This window comes from Sinohyriopsis cumingii, chromosome 15 (assembly GCF_028554795.1).
Source record: "Sinohyriopsis cumingii isolate HCF-2022 chromosome 15, ASM2855479v2, whole genome shotgun sequence".
Taxonomy (NCBI): Eukaryota; Metazoa; Mollusca; class Bivalvia; order Unionida; family Unionidae; genus Sinohyriopsis; species Sinohyriopsis cumingii.
The window spans coordinates 27019037-27035649 of NC_142975.1; the positions used below are offsets into that span (position 1 = coordinate 27019037).

General features: G+C 36.6%; 1 protein-coding gene across 2 annotated transcripts in view; it reads right to left on the reverse strand.

Annotated features, from left to right (window-relative positions):
* Positions 1-16613, reverse strand: part of LOC149781450 (DIS3-like exonuclease 2) — a 166553-nt gene that overhangs the window by 45308 nt on the left and 104632 nt on the right. For both annotated transcript variants that reach the window (XM_089935532.1, XM_089935533.1), the window contains exons 14-18: positions 10738-10850; positions 9382-9489; positions 7101-7169; positions 2671-2778; positions 2173-2309 (exon numbers count right to left, since the gene is read on the reverse strand). In XM_089935532.1, coding sequence (XP_089791658.1) covers positions 2173-2309; positions 2671-2778; positions 7101-7169; positions 9382-9489; positions 10738-10850 — 535 coding nt within the window. The remainder of the gene's footprint in view (positions 1-2172; positions 2310-2670; positions 2779-7100; positions 7170-9381; positions 9490-10737; positions 10851-16613) is intronic.

Consider the following 16613-nt stretch of genomic DNA (forward strand, 5'->3'; position numbering starts at 1 on the left):
AATTATAACTACAGATGCCAAGCACATAGAAGCCCAGGTTGTGAATAAACACAACTGGCAGCGAGCAGTAAACTCTTTCTTTGAACTTACCAACAGGACATCAAAGACAAAGGTCATTTTTATTATGAAGCAGGCCAACCTCAGAAGTCAACTTTGGATACTTTGAAGCTGGTTTTTCCTTTTTTAAAGGATATCAACACAAAAGTTATTTTATTGTAAAGCAAGCCAACCTCGGAACCAACTTTGGTTTCTTTTAAGTGTGACGATTTATTTTGTTGGGAATATACAAAGATGGCCAAGACATGGAAGCTAACTTTGGTTCCTTTTCACTGGTATTCATGGGAATTTTGAAAATAAACTGAAACAATGTAACGATTTTTGAAGTGAAACAATATAGTGCTTCGTGCATGGACATCAATGACCCAGCGTCACCCAGAATAATTGGAGAAAATAAAATCATGTGATGAATTTGTGAAGGCAAGAAGAGAAGCAGACGTTTTCACTGACAATATGATCATTAACATGGATGAAATTCATGTTTACTTTGATTGCATTCCTGGATGGGCTGGTGGTAAGATGGGGGTCAAAAGTGTGAAATTAGTACGACTGGTGCAGATTTGAAAAAATCTGACTTTAGTTAGTCCTTGCAGTTTCTGCTTCAGGTGATGTATTGCCTCTAACAACTTTTAATGGTATGAGAAAGCTAAAACAAATATTCATGCACAAAAAGAATTGATTGTATGTGTGCAGGAGAAGGGTTGTGTTGATAAGATGCTGCAGCAGTGGATTAAAGAGTGTTATCTCAAGTACAGTTTTATAATTTTTAAAATAAAATTTCAGTATGAGTGTATTTTCTGACATGATTTTCCAATGATTTGAAAAGTGTCTGACAACTTACGACTCAAAAAAAACTGTGTCCCAGAACATAGAGTGCACAAAATAATTACTTTTAAAATTAAACTGTGGTGTCCCAACAAATAGTGTCCCAACATATATGGTAAATATGGTAGATTTCTCTTTCATCCTAAGTCCAAGCCATACACAAATTCTGGTCAAGGAACTTACTCTAGAATAAAAATTTCTCTACAAAACCCTGACCTTTGATCTTTCTTCTTTTAGTTACAATGATCTTGACCTTTTCACCCCAAAATCACTCACTAGGCTTCTTTCTTAACAAATCTGCAAAACTCAAAGTCCGGTCCACATTTCTTCTTCAGAAACCACTGTCTTCTTTCAATGATAGTAATCTTGACCTTCTGACACCAAATTCAAAATACTTTTTCTTACCCAAAGTGCAAGCTATCCACAAAATCTGGTGAAGGTATATACTGCAGAACTTAAAAGATCATATAGAAAAGGACACATTTAATGCAGAAATGGACATAAAGTCACAGAATAACTAATATACACCATCAACTGGTGATCAGATAAATACAATAATGTCAAAAGTGTGAATCATCAGGAAACACAATATGGGCTGACATAAAATCATTCAACAACAACTCGATTTTTTTCCTGCATGCTTCCTTCAGCCATTCATCCTCAGTCCCTATTTTGAAACAGTCTTTCTCTCTCTCTCTCTCTCTCTCATAAAGTGAAAAAAGTCTGGATTTTACTTCATTCTGTCAAAGAGAAGGTCTGGGGACCAAAGTAAGCACAGAATGACCATCATGTCATTGAATGGTGCAATGATTTTCAGACAATGCCAGTGTAGACTTAAGATCTGTGTATAACAAACAAAAAGTGTGTGTAGAATTCATATAAGCAAGGAGACTACAGATTTGCAGATATCTTGTAATTGGGTATCCTAGATGCAACCATGCTGAAGTGAAAAGTGGGGAAGTATTCAAAAACTCTTTTGGCTTTTTTCTGAAGCCATCATATGAAATGATATCAAGCACAGAAAATTCACCTGGGTCAGTTTTCAATGGACTCTCTCTCTCTCTCATATTCTATGTCGGATCCCAAACAACAAACAAACACTCCATTTGATTAACTGATCAAACTCTGACTGGTTTTGTTCCTAATATTACTTTTAGTGAACCAAGCTGACAATTTTAGAAACAGCCTTGAAAATGTAATACATGTATTTTACATCTTCTGTACATAATATCAGCGATTCAATTTCCAGACCTCCTAGCTTGTAAGATCCTAAATCTATAACTGGTATACCTGTTACTGTCTTTCTGTTGGTAAACCCAGTAACCATTTGGAAGACCAGTCTGTGCATCCAGGCTGTATTGAAGCTTGACCTGGTCCAGTCGCAAAGCACCACTGTCAAATCTTTTCTTCCTCAGTTTCTTAGCAATCTGTGATAAATAAATAAATAAATAAATAAATAAATAAATAAATAAATAAAATCAAAATTATTAACCTCAACAACAATAACCATCTCCTCATATCACTGGCCCAAAACCATTAGTAACTTGGGTAAAAGTGAAGGTTTCCAAATCGGAGATTTCCAATTATTACTGTGCAGCAAGAGCAATTAAACATCACAACTCTCAACCTGAGACTGTTCTTACATTGGCATATACAGAAAGCATACCATAGGTATAGACTATCATGCTACACAGCAATAAATTTACATGAAATCATATGACTAGCCAGTAATGGTCTTATTACATGAAATAACCAAAGATAAAAATAAACTAAAAATCACAAACAGACCTTCTCCAATATCAAAACTTTGTCTTTGATGTCTTGTACAGAAAATCCCTCTGTGATGGGAGGTAACTCCTCTCTTGTCCAGTCCCTCTCTGGCTCCTCTATGAATCCCTGAGTAAGAAAGTTAACAACTGTACTAAAATCAGACTTTGAACAAATAATACGAGTACCATAAATGGCAGATTATATACCCGCAATGTATTTAAAAGTCCTGTATATAAATTCTGACATTTATGAGAACAAAAATACATTTAAAGAAGAAAGCAAATTTTTCTCCAAGAATACTCATTGAATCATATTACCAAATATAAGCCTGCTACCTTCCAAATCCAGCCCAACTAAAAGACAAAAATTTATCTCTTCTGTCTATATTGTATTTTTTTGTTGTTGTTGTTCTAGGGTTTAATGCCATTTTTCAGCACAAGATAGGCTATACATGGCGGCCAGTATAACTGGTGGAGGAAGAACCCTGGAAAACTCAGCAAAGAACCACCGACCCACGAGAAGCTACTGGCATGCTTTCCCACGTAACCATGCTAGCCGAGCCTTGGACTCGAACCCACGCAGACAGCTATATTGTATAGACGAATGGCAAAAATACTTGCTCATTACTTCTCTCAGAGAATTTACTAGAAAAATTTGCTTTCTCCTATATATACCTTCCCCAATTACATTAACATTAAGAGAACAGACACTAGAAGATGGGAATGTTGGGCATCCTACTCGTAACTCTGGTACACTTCTAGAGCATGTTACGACTCTATCATCTTAAACTAAGCAACAGAAATGAGTCAAAACCAACAAGTTTTGTAAAATTCAACAAACAATTTATTTCCCAAGAATACAAAGTGAAATTTCAAATGATCTTAAAGTATCCCAAACAGTCTAAAAAGTTCTGTTACAAGTCCAAATGTATAAAGTTCCCACTGAATTCCAGTGGTATTCCAAATAAATTCCAATACTGAATGTGCCGATATGCCTGTATAATCTTGAATGAGCTTATGTGCATGTAGTCTCAAATGTGCTTATGTGCCAAAATTTGGAAATAGGTTAGATGGTAACAGTCTTCTGTTGTATCACAATAATATAATCCAAAATGACCTTGCCTGAACTCACTATCAATTCCAAATTAATGTTTTCGTCCAAGTAGACTTTTTAATTCCAGTGAATAAAAATTTTAATAATTAACAATCCCAGTGTAAACAAAATTATATAACCTGCTATTTGACCTAAAGTTTAAAAAAAATACTCTGTCAACTTAATAGAAATTTTACATTCTGGAAGATTCTAAGGTCAGAATCATGACTGTATCTTTAACTCAAATTGAATGCAAGCATGTTGGCTATTAACAATGATCTGAATATTTAATCTATTCTCACAGAGAAATATTAGCTATGTATTGTTGTTTACAAACAAATGTCACTGGGCAGGTACACTGACAAATTGATTTTGGACAAGGTTAAGTACAAAATACAGATAAAATACAGATGTACATAACATAAAATCATCAAGAAAAGCCAACAAATAATACAAATTAAATACACATAACAAGAAGAATGGATGAGACTACATGGTTTTTCAGTAAGTGTAGATCTTGAAAAGCATACCATGTACATGTAGATAAAGTATACAAAAGCTAATCAAGGTTCTAAATTCTGGCAGATGCTTCACTTCCAAATACAATTTCACATTGCTCACAGATATAATTTTGCCCATGAAATACGTTTCAATAAGTCTGATGATCTGTGTGACGTGGACAAGGAGACATACCTGATTAAAAATTGGTTATGAACTCAATACACATATGGACAAAACTCTAGGATAAGCAAAGGTCAGATTTTTTCCAGTTCATCAGAAAACCGAGATGGTTCAAAAGGGATAAGAGATTGTTTCTGCCCCTGTGAAGAACATAACCTACCACACATTTCTTCTGGAGATCATCCAGAAACACCACCGATGTCATGAAGTTGACCAGAACATGCTGCTGATGCAAACCATAAGTTTTGGTGAATACCCAGCGGCTGATATCTTGACTTAATGGAAGAACTTCAAATTGTTAAACTTTGTTGTGCTAAGCAAATTGATGAAACCTTTGTGATGCTGGGTAAACAGGACATGAAAGTAGGCATCTGTGAAATTGAGATTGATGGCATACTCATCCATTCAGATTGAGAGTCAATACATTTTGCCATTTCCATCTTGAGCCTCAGCGGAAAAATCAATGATTGGCCTCAAATTGCCATTTGCCATTTTGACAAGAAAAAAAACATGTAAAGTACACCAGAGATTGTGGTTTACTTACAATCTCTACCACCTATTTATCAATGAGTGACTATATCTCCTGCTGAAGAAAATCATAAGAAGTGGAGAGGAAAAAAGAGGAGAGAGTTAGAAAAACAAAATCTGAGGCCTCTCCAAAATTATCATTCTGCTGAAATAGTCTGATCCAGAGTGACTGGAACTGCAGGACCCTGACACCCATAAACACATGTGGTCAGCTTTCATATTGGGATAAACCATTCCTTGTGGCAATGATGATGCAGTGCCAACTACTCTCTATGATTCAGGGCCAATAGCCTGTGAGTAAGCTTTGAATATAGGATTAGCAGGCTCAGCTATAAATCTTTGTCACATCAGTATAGACGGCTGGTTCACCAGAAGTATGGTCAGCATGGTTATCCATATTGTATAAGGTGATCAGGTTGATACTGGTACTGGCCATGCTATGGGCATTCCTAGACAGTCAGACCTATTACTAAAATCCCCTTCAAAATATATGTGGCCATAAACCGTAAGACAGAAAAATCTATCACTAAGATCCCCGTAATTGTTCATATAATTAGGATCTCCATAATTATAGACAGATGAAGCCACAGACCTGGCAAGAAGGACAGATCTTTCAGTAAGATAACCTAATTGAGATGGCTGGACTGGCTGGATGGCTGATTAGACAATTGTGGATGGCTCCAGTCAGCAATATGGTAATACAGGACGGATCCATTAGATCCATTATAAACCCCTGTGCACTGAATTACAAGCCCTAAGGCCATGCCAAGACATGCAGGGGACTTATGCAATTTAGGCTTCCTACAAACGAGGGTAAACTCCTCTAATGTATCATAATTACTTGTAGGAGCCCCCTTTCTTTCCTTAAATGCCCCCTCCAAAGACATGACAGCAAATGGACATACGTGGTTAACACTATATGCCACCCCCTCCAAATACACATAGGAAACACAATAGGCTATAAATGGGAACAGTATACCTGGTGCAGGAAGTACCTGGGAAAACTCATATAAGAACCACCGACCCACAGGAAGCTATCAGGAAGTTTTCTCACGTACCCACATTGGATAAGCCTGTAACTCGAACCCATGCAATAAAGATGAGATGGTACTGATCGGTAAAGGAAAGTGCTTTAGATCACACAGACACTCGATTGGAAATGGACAGATACAGGTAACATTATATGCCCCCACCTCCAAAGACATGACAGGTAATAGATACAGGTAACACTATATGCCCCATCCAAAGACACGACAGGTAACAGATACAGATAACACTAAATGTTCCCCCCACAGACATGACAGGTAGCAGATACAGGTAACACTATGTCCCCTCCATAGACATGATATGAAATGGACAGATACAGGTAACACTATATACCCCCCACTTTCAAAGACATGAAGGGAAACGGACATATACAGGCAATATTCCCTGCTAAACATATTGTATGAGAAATAAACAATTACGGTGACAGCGGGATTTGTTTTTGCACATTCATTCTCCCTTAGGACATCTGGATATGTTCTTGAATGATTTAGGTGGAACTAGAGGAACTCTCTCTTTTGCTCTCTCTGATAAAAGAAAGAATGTCTGAAACATGGTTGCAAAAATGTTAAACACTTTCGTCAACAAACTGCTACAAATCCTAACATTTACAATGGCTGAATACAAATCATCAGAGAGTGTCCAGAAAGCATCAAAATGAGGAAGAACTAAAAACTAAAGCCACCAATTTGATTCATTTTATTAATGAAGCCTACACCCCTCTAACGAGTGTGCTCATATTTGTGAGTTCCTATGATAACAAACTGGTGATAACACTCCAGTAGACACCTTGATCTTATCCCATTGTTTTAATTGGAAAACACTTCTGAATTATGTCAGAAAATATAAATTTTTCATAAACTGCATATATTTACAGGGATCAGAAATGTCCTCTATTTCCATCATATGCCTTATGTATTTTTCTACCATGTCCACCAGTCTTGCAGCATGCTCATTTTCATAAACCATACCACACAGCTGACTATAACAAAAATCTATTGTAATAGAAGTAAAACACCCCATGAAACTCTGGTCAATCAAGGCAACGTTCAAAACACAAAACAGGTGTATACTATTAATCCAATGACTTTGCAGTCACTAACCTGAGCATGATCATAACTCAGCTTAACACAGGACCGTATGACAGATCTACCAAACCACTCTTCTTCTATCTGAAAAATTACAAAATAAAAGAATGTGAAAACAACTGTGTCCTCAGATTTTTTTACAAGCTGAAATTCTTTTGCAAAGATATTGAGAAAACTGAATTTCAACAGATATTATTTTGTCAATTTCAACAGATATTATTTTGTCAAGTATATACTGAATTAATTAAATGTGTGAAAGTGTAATGAGAATAATGTACTATCATTTGTATTATATATTTCAAAATTATTTAATTCAATGTTAACATCAGGGCTAAGCAAATTTTGTTTCATCATCTTGTCTGGGGCAAGTGGTTTTACACATTCACTTGTCCCTCCAACCATTATACATGTCACAAAATTTAAATCACTGGTCAAGACTTTAATATGTATGCACTTTAATTCACAGAAATAATAAACGTTTTATGCACCATATTTCTTCAAAAATTTTAACTTTTGAAAAATGCAGGCTGATATTACACATTTCATTACATTGAAGTTTCTCTGTTTTTCTTTGTCCAGGAATCTGAACTGCATGTTTGAGACCCCAATTGTAGGTTGTGTTAAAGAAAACTCTTTTTCCATTTTCCATTTCAGTCTCATTTAGTTTTGAAAAAGCCTTTTCTAATGGAGAATCAGCAACTCGAACTTTTGGAATTTTCTTCTCATGCTTGCTAGTGTCATGGATATATCATGCTACACAGGCCTTGTGAGGTCCAGAATTGTCAAAAGACTAGACTGGTTCAATCCTAAAGTTCAAAAGTGACAACTATAACTGACAGAATTTTGATCCTGTGCCCATTTGGAATATTGTTTGCAATAACTGCAAAACATTTTTCCTTCTGACCAAATGAATTCAAGCCATGGATAACTATCTAAATTTATCAGTGTCTTAATAATGTCATATCTAACTTTTTTTCTTGCCACAGAGTCCGAGTTGTGTCTTCTTCAAGAAATAGTTACCTCACACTCAGTAACAATGTTAGGTTTTACCGCTCCTCTTTCACTTGAGTTTTCCTTTCCAGTTCTTCCTTATTAATTTCTTTGCAAAAATAATTTAGTAAACTCATTTTATCCACATAATAAATATCAATGTACTTGACAACTACTTTTAAAGTCATTATAATATACATTTTGTCAAAAAATATGAAAAGAGACAGTACCTTTTCTAACTTCATTTCATTTCAAATGCAATATCAGCATGTTAAGCATTATGATCCTCTGTATTTTAATTTGAAAAATAAAGAACCATCACTGCCATTTATTCAGTTCATGGACAGAACTGACAATAATGTCAGTAAAGTGCCTTTCATTAACTTTATTGGACTGACTCGCTGGATTAAAATCAACAAGTGAGTCATTCAAATGTATCTGTTTTAGCAAACCTAAAGCTATTTAAAACTCTGCCAATTAATCATACTGGCATAATTTTGTTTTTTGAATGTTGCGATTTGGCCAATAATTTGGTCACTTTGCCCAGTCAAGCAGTAAATAGAATGTACACAGTTATCAATGACCATGGGTAGGTGTGATAAAGCATGTATAATCAAGTATTCAGTATGTCTGGAGGGCATGAATTGCCGCATCAAAATAAACACTTGCCTGACTTTTTATGAACTGGAAAAAGCACTTGTCCTGGAATAGCGACTTGGACAATTTTATTTACTGACTTCAAAAATGAAAAGTCTGGAACATCCGGCAATGAGATTTTCTCAGCCCAGAACATTATTAAATAATGCAAAAGATGTAATTAAAACACATTTACAGCAAAATAACATCGAATATTTATAATTTTATCACATATTATATGATTTATTATTTATTTCTGTAAAATGACATTTTATTCAGTTTTAATGTTTTGCATTTCCTCTGATACAATGAAGGCCTTCTTACAAATAAAATGTTTTTAAAATTCAAAGATTTATCATGGTTGTATTAATTGTGTCCATTTATACATCAATATCATTGGCTGACTCAAAGATTTCATGAAAACAAGTCCCATAACTTAGATCTTAAATAGGCAACAAGTCAGAACAGCAAGTAGGTTTCATACCTGATTTTAATCTGAGTTATTTAGTGTATTTAAACAACCTCTATTTAGATTATACTGGGTCTTCTCCTGAACTTTAAACCATGCATTAAACAGTGATGGGAAAAATTCTGTCACTTAAAACATACAAACAAAACTACTGCACATCATATGCTATCACTAACAAGAAGAACTCAGAAATTTAGTTACCTCTCCATCATCTGTCATTTTCCAAACAACTGAGAAAGTTAATCTGTCTTCATCAGGATTCAAACTACAGAGCTGTTCACAAAGTAGTCTAGGTAGCATAGGAATCACCTAAAAAATGGTAAAGCCATAGGGTAAGAGAGTGTTGACAGACCATAAGGGTATCTCTGATGGACCTACAATTTCAAAAACTGACTTTGATCAGGTGACTTCAGCGTTGTTAATAACTGTTCATTAGAACCTGGTATCTCATCTAGATAAATATGCTTGTCACTAACACCCCTGTATCTGAAATTCATAAATGTTCATACAAAACTTTAATACTGTGCTGACCTCACATATCAACTTACAAACTTTAGACCTATAGTAAAATGATCCTAATGTTTCAACATAATCACTTTAGACATGTAGTACAATTACCATAAAATTTCATTATACAAACTTTAGACCTGAAGTACAATTATCCTAAAGTTTAAACTTATCAACTTTGACCTAGAGTAAAAATTATCCTAAAGTTTCAATATACCAACTTTAGACCTGTAGTAAAATTATCTTAAAGTTTCAACATACAAACTTTAGACCTATAGCAAAAGTTATCCTAAAGTTTCAGTTAAACACAACAACTAAAGTTGACAATATTTGAGATTCAAACTTTAACATGGTTTACAGCAGTTAACCCCATGTTTATTACAGCCCTATGTAGACAACTGAAATATCTGTGCAGAAACCTTTTTTATTCTTTCAGGCAGTGACCTTCACCTTTAAACATTTGACCCTGAAACTGATTGGGTTTTTCGTTACTCCAAGTGTAAGACTCCACAATATCTGGTATCTGTAGATTGTGAAAAACATTAGTTTCTGTACAGAAACCATCTTTATTCATTAAGCCACTTTAATCATGACTTCTTTGACCCCAAATCGATAGGGTTCTTATTTACCCCCAAGTGCAAGCCTCCACAAAGTTTGGTAACTGTTGAGATGGAGAGCTCAAGTTATTGTGTGGAAATTGTTTTTCTTCTTTCACTCCTAGTAATATGGTCAATTTGGATCTAAAATCAATTGGAATCTTCTTCACTCCAAGTAAAAGCTGTCCACAAACTTAGCTAACTGTACATGGTGGAGAACTTGTTATTGTACAGGAACCAGACAATATTTTCTGGAATTAGGGACAAATAATAATAAATTATTCATGTTGTCAAAGCTATCATTTCAGTTTACAGTTAGACTAACTATAACTCTAAATAATGGACTAGCAATTTAACTATGATGTCTGACTAGCTAATAGGTTATTTCTTCCAGCTGGCTATCTAGACAGACAGACAAACAAACATATAAAAATAAGTTTTTCTTTCTACGCACCTTTTGTACAAGGTATACACTGGTAGACCTGGAGGCAGCTATTCTGTCCAGTACTGTATCGTCCTTCACAAAGTAACTGACATCTGCAATATGGACCCCAACCTCATACAAACCTGGAAAACAATATCGCAAAGTAACTAACATCAGCAGAGTGGACCCCAACCTCATACACTTCTGGAAACCAATATCAGAATATGGTGGTCTTGCACAATAAAAGTCCACACAGATGACGTTAACCATCACTCCCATAGTACTTGGGTTATTTGTGGCATTCTTACAGGAACTATGTATAAAAATGTATACTTATACATACAGTAGTTAATACTTTTTACCAGAACTTTTTCCTGCATTATGTGCTTATAACTGAAACTAGGGGTGGGGCAGAGTCACAGGGTGGTGGTGAAGCTGAACAAGAGTACCCAAAACTGAAATACCTCCTGGCTGAGACAAAACCAGTGGTATTTTCTGTGAGACAGGAAGCAGGAGATGTGGAAGTGTGCATCCTGCAGATTTATGGAGACCAGCCAGTCAAAGACCTTTATGATGTTCTTAACCAAAGATGAAGTCTTTATTTTTAATTGATTTTCCTGAAGTAATTTGTTTAAGGCAGAAAGATTGATGATGAGTCAAACCTTTTCCATGTTTTATAAAATCAAAATTTTCATGCACAGAAACCTGGATTGTGATTGTTTGCTTACTACCCTCTCAACTGCACCCTTCCAATGAAGGGTGTACACCTCATCCCTTAAATGACCCAATTTGGATTGTGAAAGGCAGGCATGTGCAACCTATGGCATGTGACCTAGTTTTATCCAGTTACATTTAATCATTTAGGTGTATTTCAAAGCCACTATCTAGCCCATGCCCTGGAGGAAACTGCATATGCCTGGTGGAAGAAAATGAGGTCTATGACAAAGGAGGAGGTTCCCAGAATGAAGTAGGTAACATCTTTTAAAATTGAAGGACATCTACTTCATTATGCCCAAAGATGTCTCTGAAACAAGGGCTACTCAGCCACCTATGAGGACACTAGGAAGAGGAAAACAATGCAGGAGAGGGCTTTGGCCTCTGTGACATCATCTAGCAACGGATGGGTGGGAGAGTTCTGAACTGAGGCTGCTTGTGCCGCTGCTGAAGATAGCCAGTTTTAAAATATTGAGTGGGTTAATGGGCCTAGAGTCATGGCCAGGGCCTGGTTTTGCTGATACTTAATATCCCATGCTGCTAAAGAGGGGATGAAACCTACAAAGAGAATCTCTGCATGAAGTGGTGCAGTCTTCAACAGGTTTTTGCTGATGTCCAGTAAAACCATGGATGTTTCCAAGGGGGTATATTTTCAGAGGTGGAGAAGCTCTGCAGAAAGCACCATGAACTTTGACAGAACATGCCTCAGTGTTTTTGCAACAGTCACCAGAAAGTGTTTAAGAGCTGCTGGAGACAATAATTCCTCCTTCAATTGATTCAAAAAGGGCAAAATGAATAAAAGAATATCAGCATGAGAGGATACTGTCACCTAGGTTTGAGGCTTTGGCTCCAAGGTTTGAGTGATTTCCCTAGGAGACAAGCCCAGGTTCCAGCTGATATGCCACTCAGGGACCATCAAATTCAGTGGTGATTAAGGTCTAGGAGCCAAGTAATAAATAAACTGGAGGCAGAAACAAGCGGCTAGAACTTAAGGGGAGATGGACTACACCTTCTGCCATTTGGTGGGAAAACTTCTGCAACAGCTCCAAACCATCCAGGAGCAGTAGACAATCAGAACAAGATTAAACCCAAGAAAGCTTCTCCAGACTAGAGAGAATTCTAGTGTCCCTGAAGACTTAGGGCTCTGGTCAGTGGGAAGGTTTACGGCATTATAAAATGTCCATACTTCTTGCTCCTCCTTCATTACCCAAAACTGGTAGAAATAAGCAGGGGAAGCCTAATGGAAGGGACACACCTGCCAAAACTACCACTGGTTCTTCCAGGAATTCACTGAAATTCACCATGGTGTGAAGGTCATTGTCATCCTGAACTCACTCCAGAGGTGAAACAGAATTGTCATTCCTGATATCTGTCTCTGGTTAGAAAGAAATAGGGTTTTGGTCATCCCATAACTGCCCACTGGGTTAATGGTACCAGGCAAACCTATTATATTTCCTCTTTGGGTGGTGCTCTACAGTTATGTATTTTGCATAGGGTTAGGATTTTAAAGAAAAAGAATTTCCCCGGCTTTCCTCATTGGTTATACTGGCTATTTAAAAAAGACTTTGTATATCTTAGGTATAATTCAAAGAACCTTTAATTCCCTTTATTTTGGTGTATGATTGATGGGTGTACTATGGGTTATAGAGTTTACAGCTTGGCCTTACTTCAGATGTGCACCTTTCAAAAAAGTGCTAGCTCTACCTGGTCATTTTCACTTCCTGAACTTCAGAGGTAAATTGTATAAAAAAGAGCCAATAACTTTTTTACATTTTATATATTTGGTAATTCATTTATTGCACTTTCAGAAGCTGGTATTGTCTAGTCTGACAAAATTCATTTTCCCTATTTTAATAGCTGCTATGGATAGTGTACTTTAGCCTACTTTAGCCTAATTCAGGCTGATTTTTTAGAACAAGGGAGCAGTCATTTTAGTTAGCAGTGTGTTTAAATCATGTACAATTTCCAAAAGTACAATATCCAAAGAAATATCATCCACATTACATTAATGTAGCATAGAGGTATGCCAACATTCTCTCCATTGTGCATGTTTTAAATGCGAAATACTTACCTTACATACGTCACTCTCTCAAAAGTACATATTAACTGGTGAGCGCCCCCTTGGTGAATGTGTTCAATGATCCCCTCTTGATCTTGGTGAAGAGTTCACTTTTGTGCACACAAGGTTTATAGCTTTTGATAGAATCAAGCAGATCATCATCATAATGTGGAGGTATTTACATATGATCCCAGCTGGGAACTGAGTATTAATAATTTATCAGTGTCTTTCAAGCACTTCAAAATGAAAATACTGCATTCAAGATCAAGGTATCTTCAAAGGCAATATAGATGACTGGTCCTACAGGCAACTCACCCAGATTTGAGGGGTACCCCAGGTATTAGGTTATCAGATTTCTTTTAGTTCTGATATTTTTATTTAATTAAAAATATTTAATTAACAAAATAATTTCTTTTATATAATACTGGAAACAAAAACTAATTTTTTCGAGTAAAATATGATGCTTCGAGAATATTTGTCCAATCATAATACCTCACAAATCCAGTCTTCCAGGTATAAAAAACTTTTAGTTAAAAATCTAAAAGTTATCCACCCAGCTAGGTGGTAGTTGGGAAGAGTGATCTCCCCTTGGTATAGAGATTGGCTCCAAATCACAAAGTATATTTCAGTTACTACTGGAGTGGAAGGCATGCCCTTTATATGGATGTAACTGCAGGGAGGCTGGGAGGATGAATGTATATTATGACTGGGTAATTATTCTCAAAGAAACATATTTTACAAGAAAAATTGTTTTCTTTTTTTAATATGTTACCCAATCACAATACCTTAGCAGAATAGGTAAGAGGTGAAGAGGGATGTATCCTCTTACCTGGAAATACCATCCATAGCTGCCAACATTCCAGGCTCACAATTAGTGAAAATAGGGATAAAAAGTCATGAATTTGGACATGAATTAGTGAAAAATACCATGATAATAACTCCAACCACTCTGACCATCAATACTTCACTATATCAAGATCGCAATATAAAATTAAAACACTAAATATATGAAGAAATATTTATTTATCAAGACATGATACTGTGGCAGACTTGAACTTCCTCAACTGCTTGAACGTAAATTTGTTTTCTAAACCACTTCAGACTTCTTGAATGCTGGTTGATCTTGGTGACTAAAATTGCTGACAAATTTTCTGCAGCTAAGGAGGCCCAGGAGGCCCTTAAGTCTGTCTTTTTTTTCCTCACTAGAGAAAATACTCTTTCACTGTCACTGTTGCTGTGATGAATGCACAGGAGCTGCAGCACTTTTGGTTCATTCACAGGAAGATTTGGAAGCGATTTTTTAGTCCGGGAACATTTGTCGGAACAAATGTTTAGCATGGTCTCCAGCTGATAAAGGTAGATTGTGTTTGACAAGAAAACTACAAATAATGCTTCAGCGTTGGTAGCTTGCAGGTTTTCCACCAATGACTTAAAATATTCCAGAGCTGAAATCTGCGAATTCTTAATTTTCCCAACTTCTACGTGTTTTTTTTGCAACCGATGTGCTTACTCGCATCATCTCTGCGATGGCACACTGAGTGCAAAAAGTCTGATCAATATCAATGTTTAATGGCAGAATGCACAGCCAATTTTTGATATATTCCAAATTAGACTTCACTTTTTGAGCAATACATGTCTTTTTCCTTGGTGGTGAAGACCTTTTCAAGATCTTAAATGCGATGCATCAGTGTTGGTGACGCATACGCTAAGCAAAATCCGGTTAGACCCCAGTTTCTCTCAAAATCATTTGTAAAACTACACTTATACATATAGATTAAAACAGGCTAAAATGCTTGCTACCAGGCCAACTGTACTAATAGGCTGTAGATTTACTAATATCGTGACCAGCAGTACTGGACCGTTTCGGCAAATGCGAATATCACGACTAGCGCTTAACAGGAAATCGGTTATTTTATTAAAGATTTAAAACAATTGAGAATGGAAAATTCGTGAATTTTTGGCTTGTGATGGGAATCTGTGAATCGCTGAAAAAGTCATGAAATTCACACCAAATTTGTGAGAGTTGGCAGCTGTGTACCATCTCTGGTACCCTAAGGTATGTGAGACAGCTTAACCCAACTGGAGGGGATTCCATTTGATGGGGAGCAGTTTTGAAAGCGAAAATTTTCCTTCTGCAAATCCAGCAAAGCTGCACAGCCATGTCTTAAATAGCTGTGAAGCAACCTGGAAAGGTGACCTGTTGAGCTGTGGATATATATCCTAACAGACTGAATTGAGCCCTTTGGGATTACAGATCTCAGAGAAAAAAGCTAGAGAATGTGGATTCTGATCTCCATCCCACAGCCTGAATAATGTGTTAGAGAACAGTTTGGGACAAAAGTAATGCTTGTGGCAACTGCTTTAACCTCGTAAGGCATCTAAAATTCATTTCAGCTGAGGTTATTTCTCAATATGCATAACCCACTTATTCTGGGATGAAGGGTCTGTGTTGATATATCTTTCAGTCCCTGGTTGAGACAATAACAAGTGTGATCTCCCTCAATGCGACAGCTTTCATTCTGAGATACCACTTCAAGCTTATACTGGATCTTGTAGGTGGTCTTGAGCTGAAGTATCCAGAGTCGGCAGCGATTTCATTAAAACCATCCATTACCCATGGATGGGAGCTTGTCCTTGGCAATGAAACAGGGTATCGTCATGAGTGAAACTGACCTGTATTGTCAGAACTATATGGAATTCAGGTCCACTGATAAGGCACTGAGTCTACCTGCTCTAGCTAATGCAAAAGAGGAAGCAGGTCTTGCAAGGGAGGTGAGTCAATGATATCCTTGCCAGTTGGAAGTTTCATGAGCAATACTGATCATCATGTCAGAATGTCAAGTAGATGGGTTGACTAAGAAATGTATTGCTGATTTGCCTGCTGACTGCAAAAGTAGTGCGAAGACTGGGTTTGTATGAGAGGTGAGAGCAGTTCAGTTGTGTCATGTTCTGCCAGGTTAATCCCCATGAAATGTCCATGTGGGCAAGGGTCTAGTACAACTGGCCAGGTGAAATCCAAACAAGTAGAAGATCAGACAGGTCTTTGATTCATGTGATATCCTCTTTCTATGGCAACATAGTGAGCTAGTGATCGTGGAATGGGAAGTTTAGCTGTATAGATGCTAACTGTTGC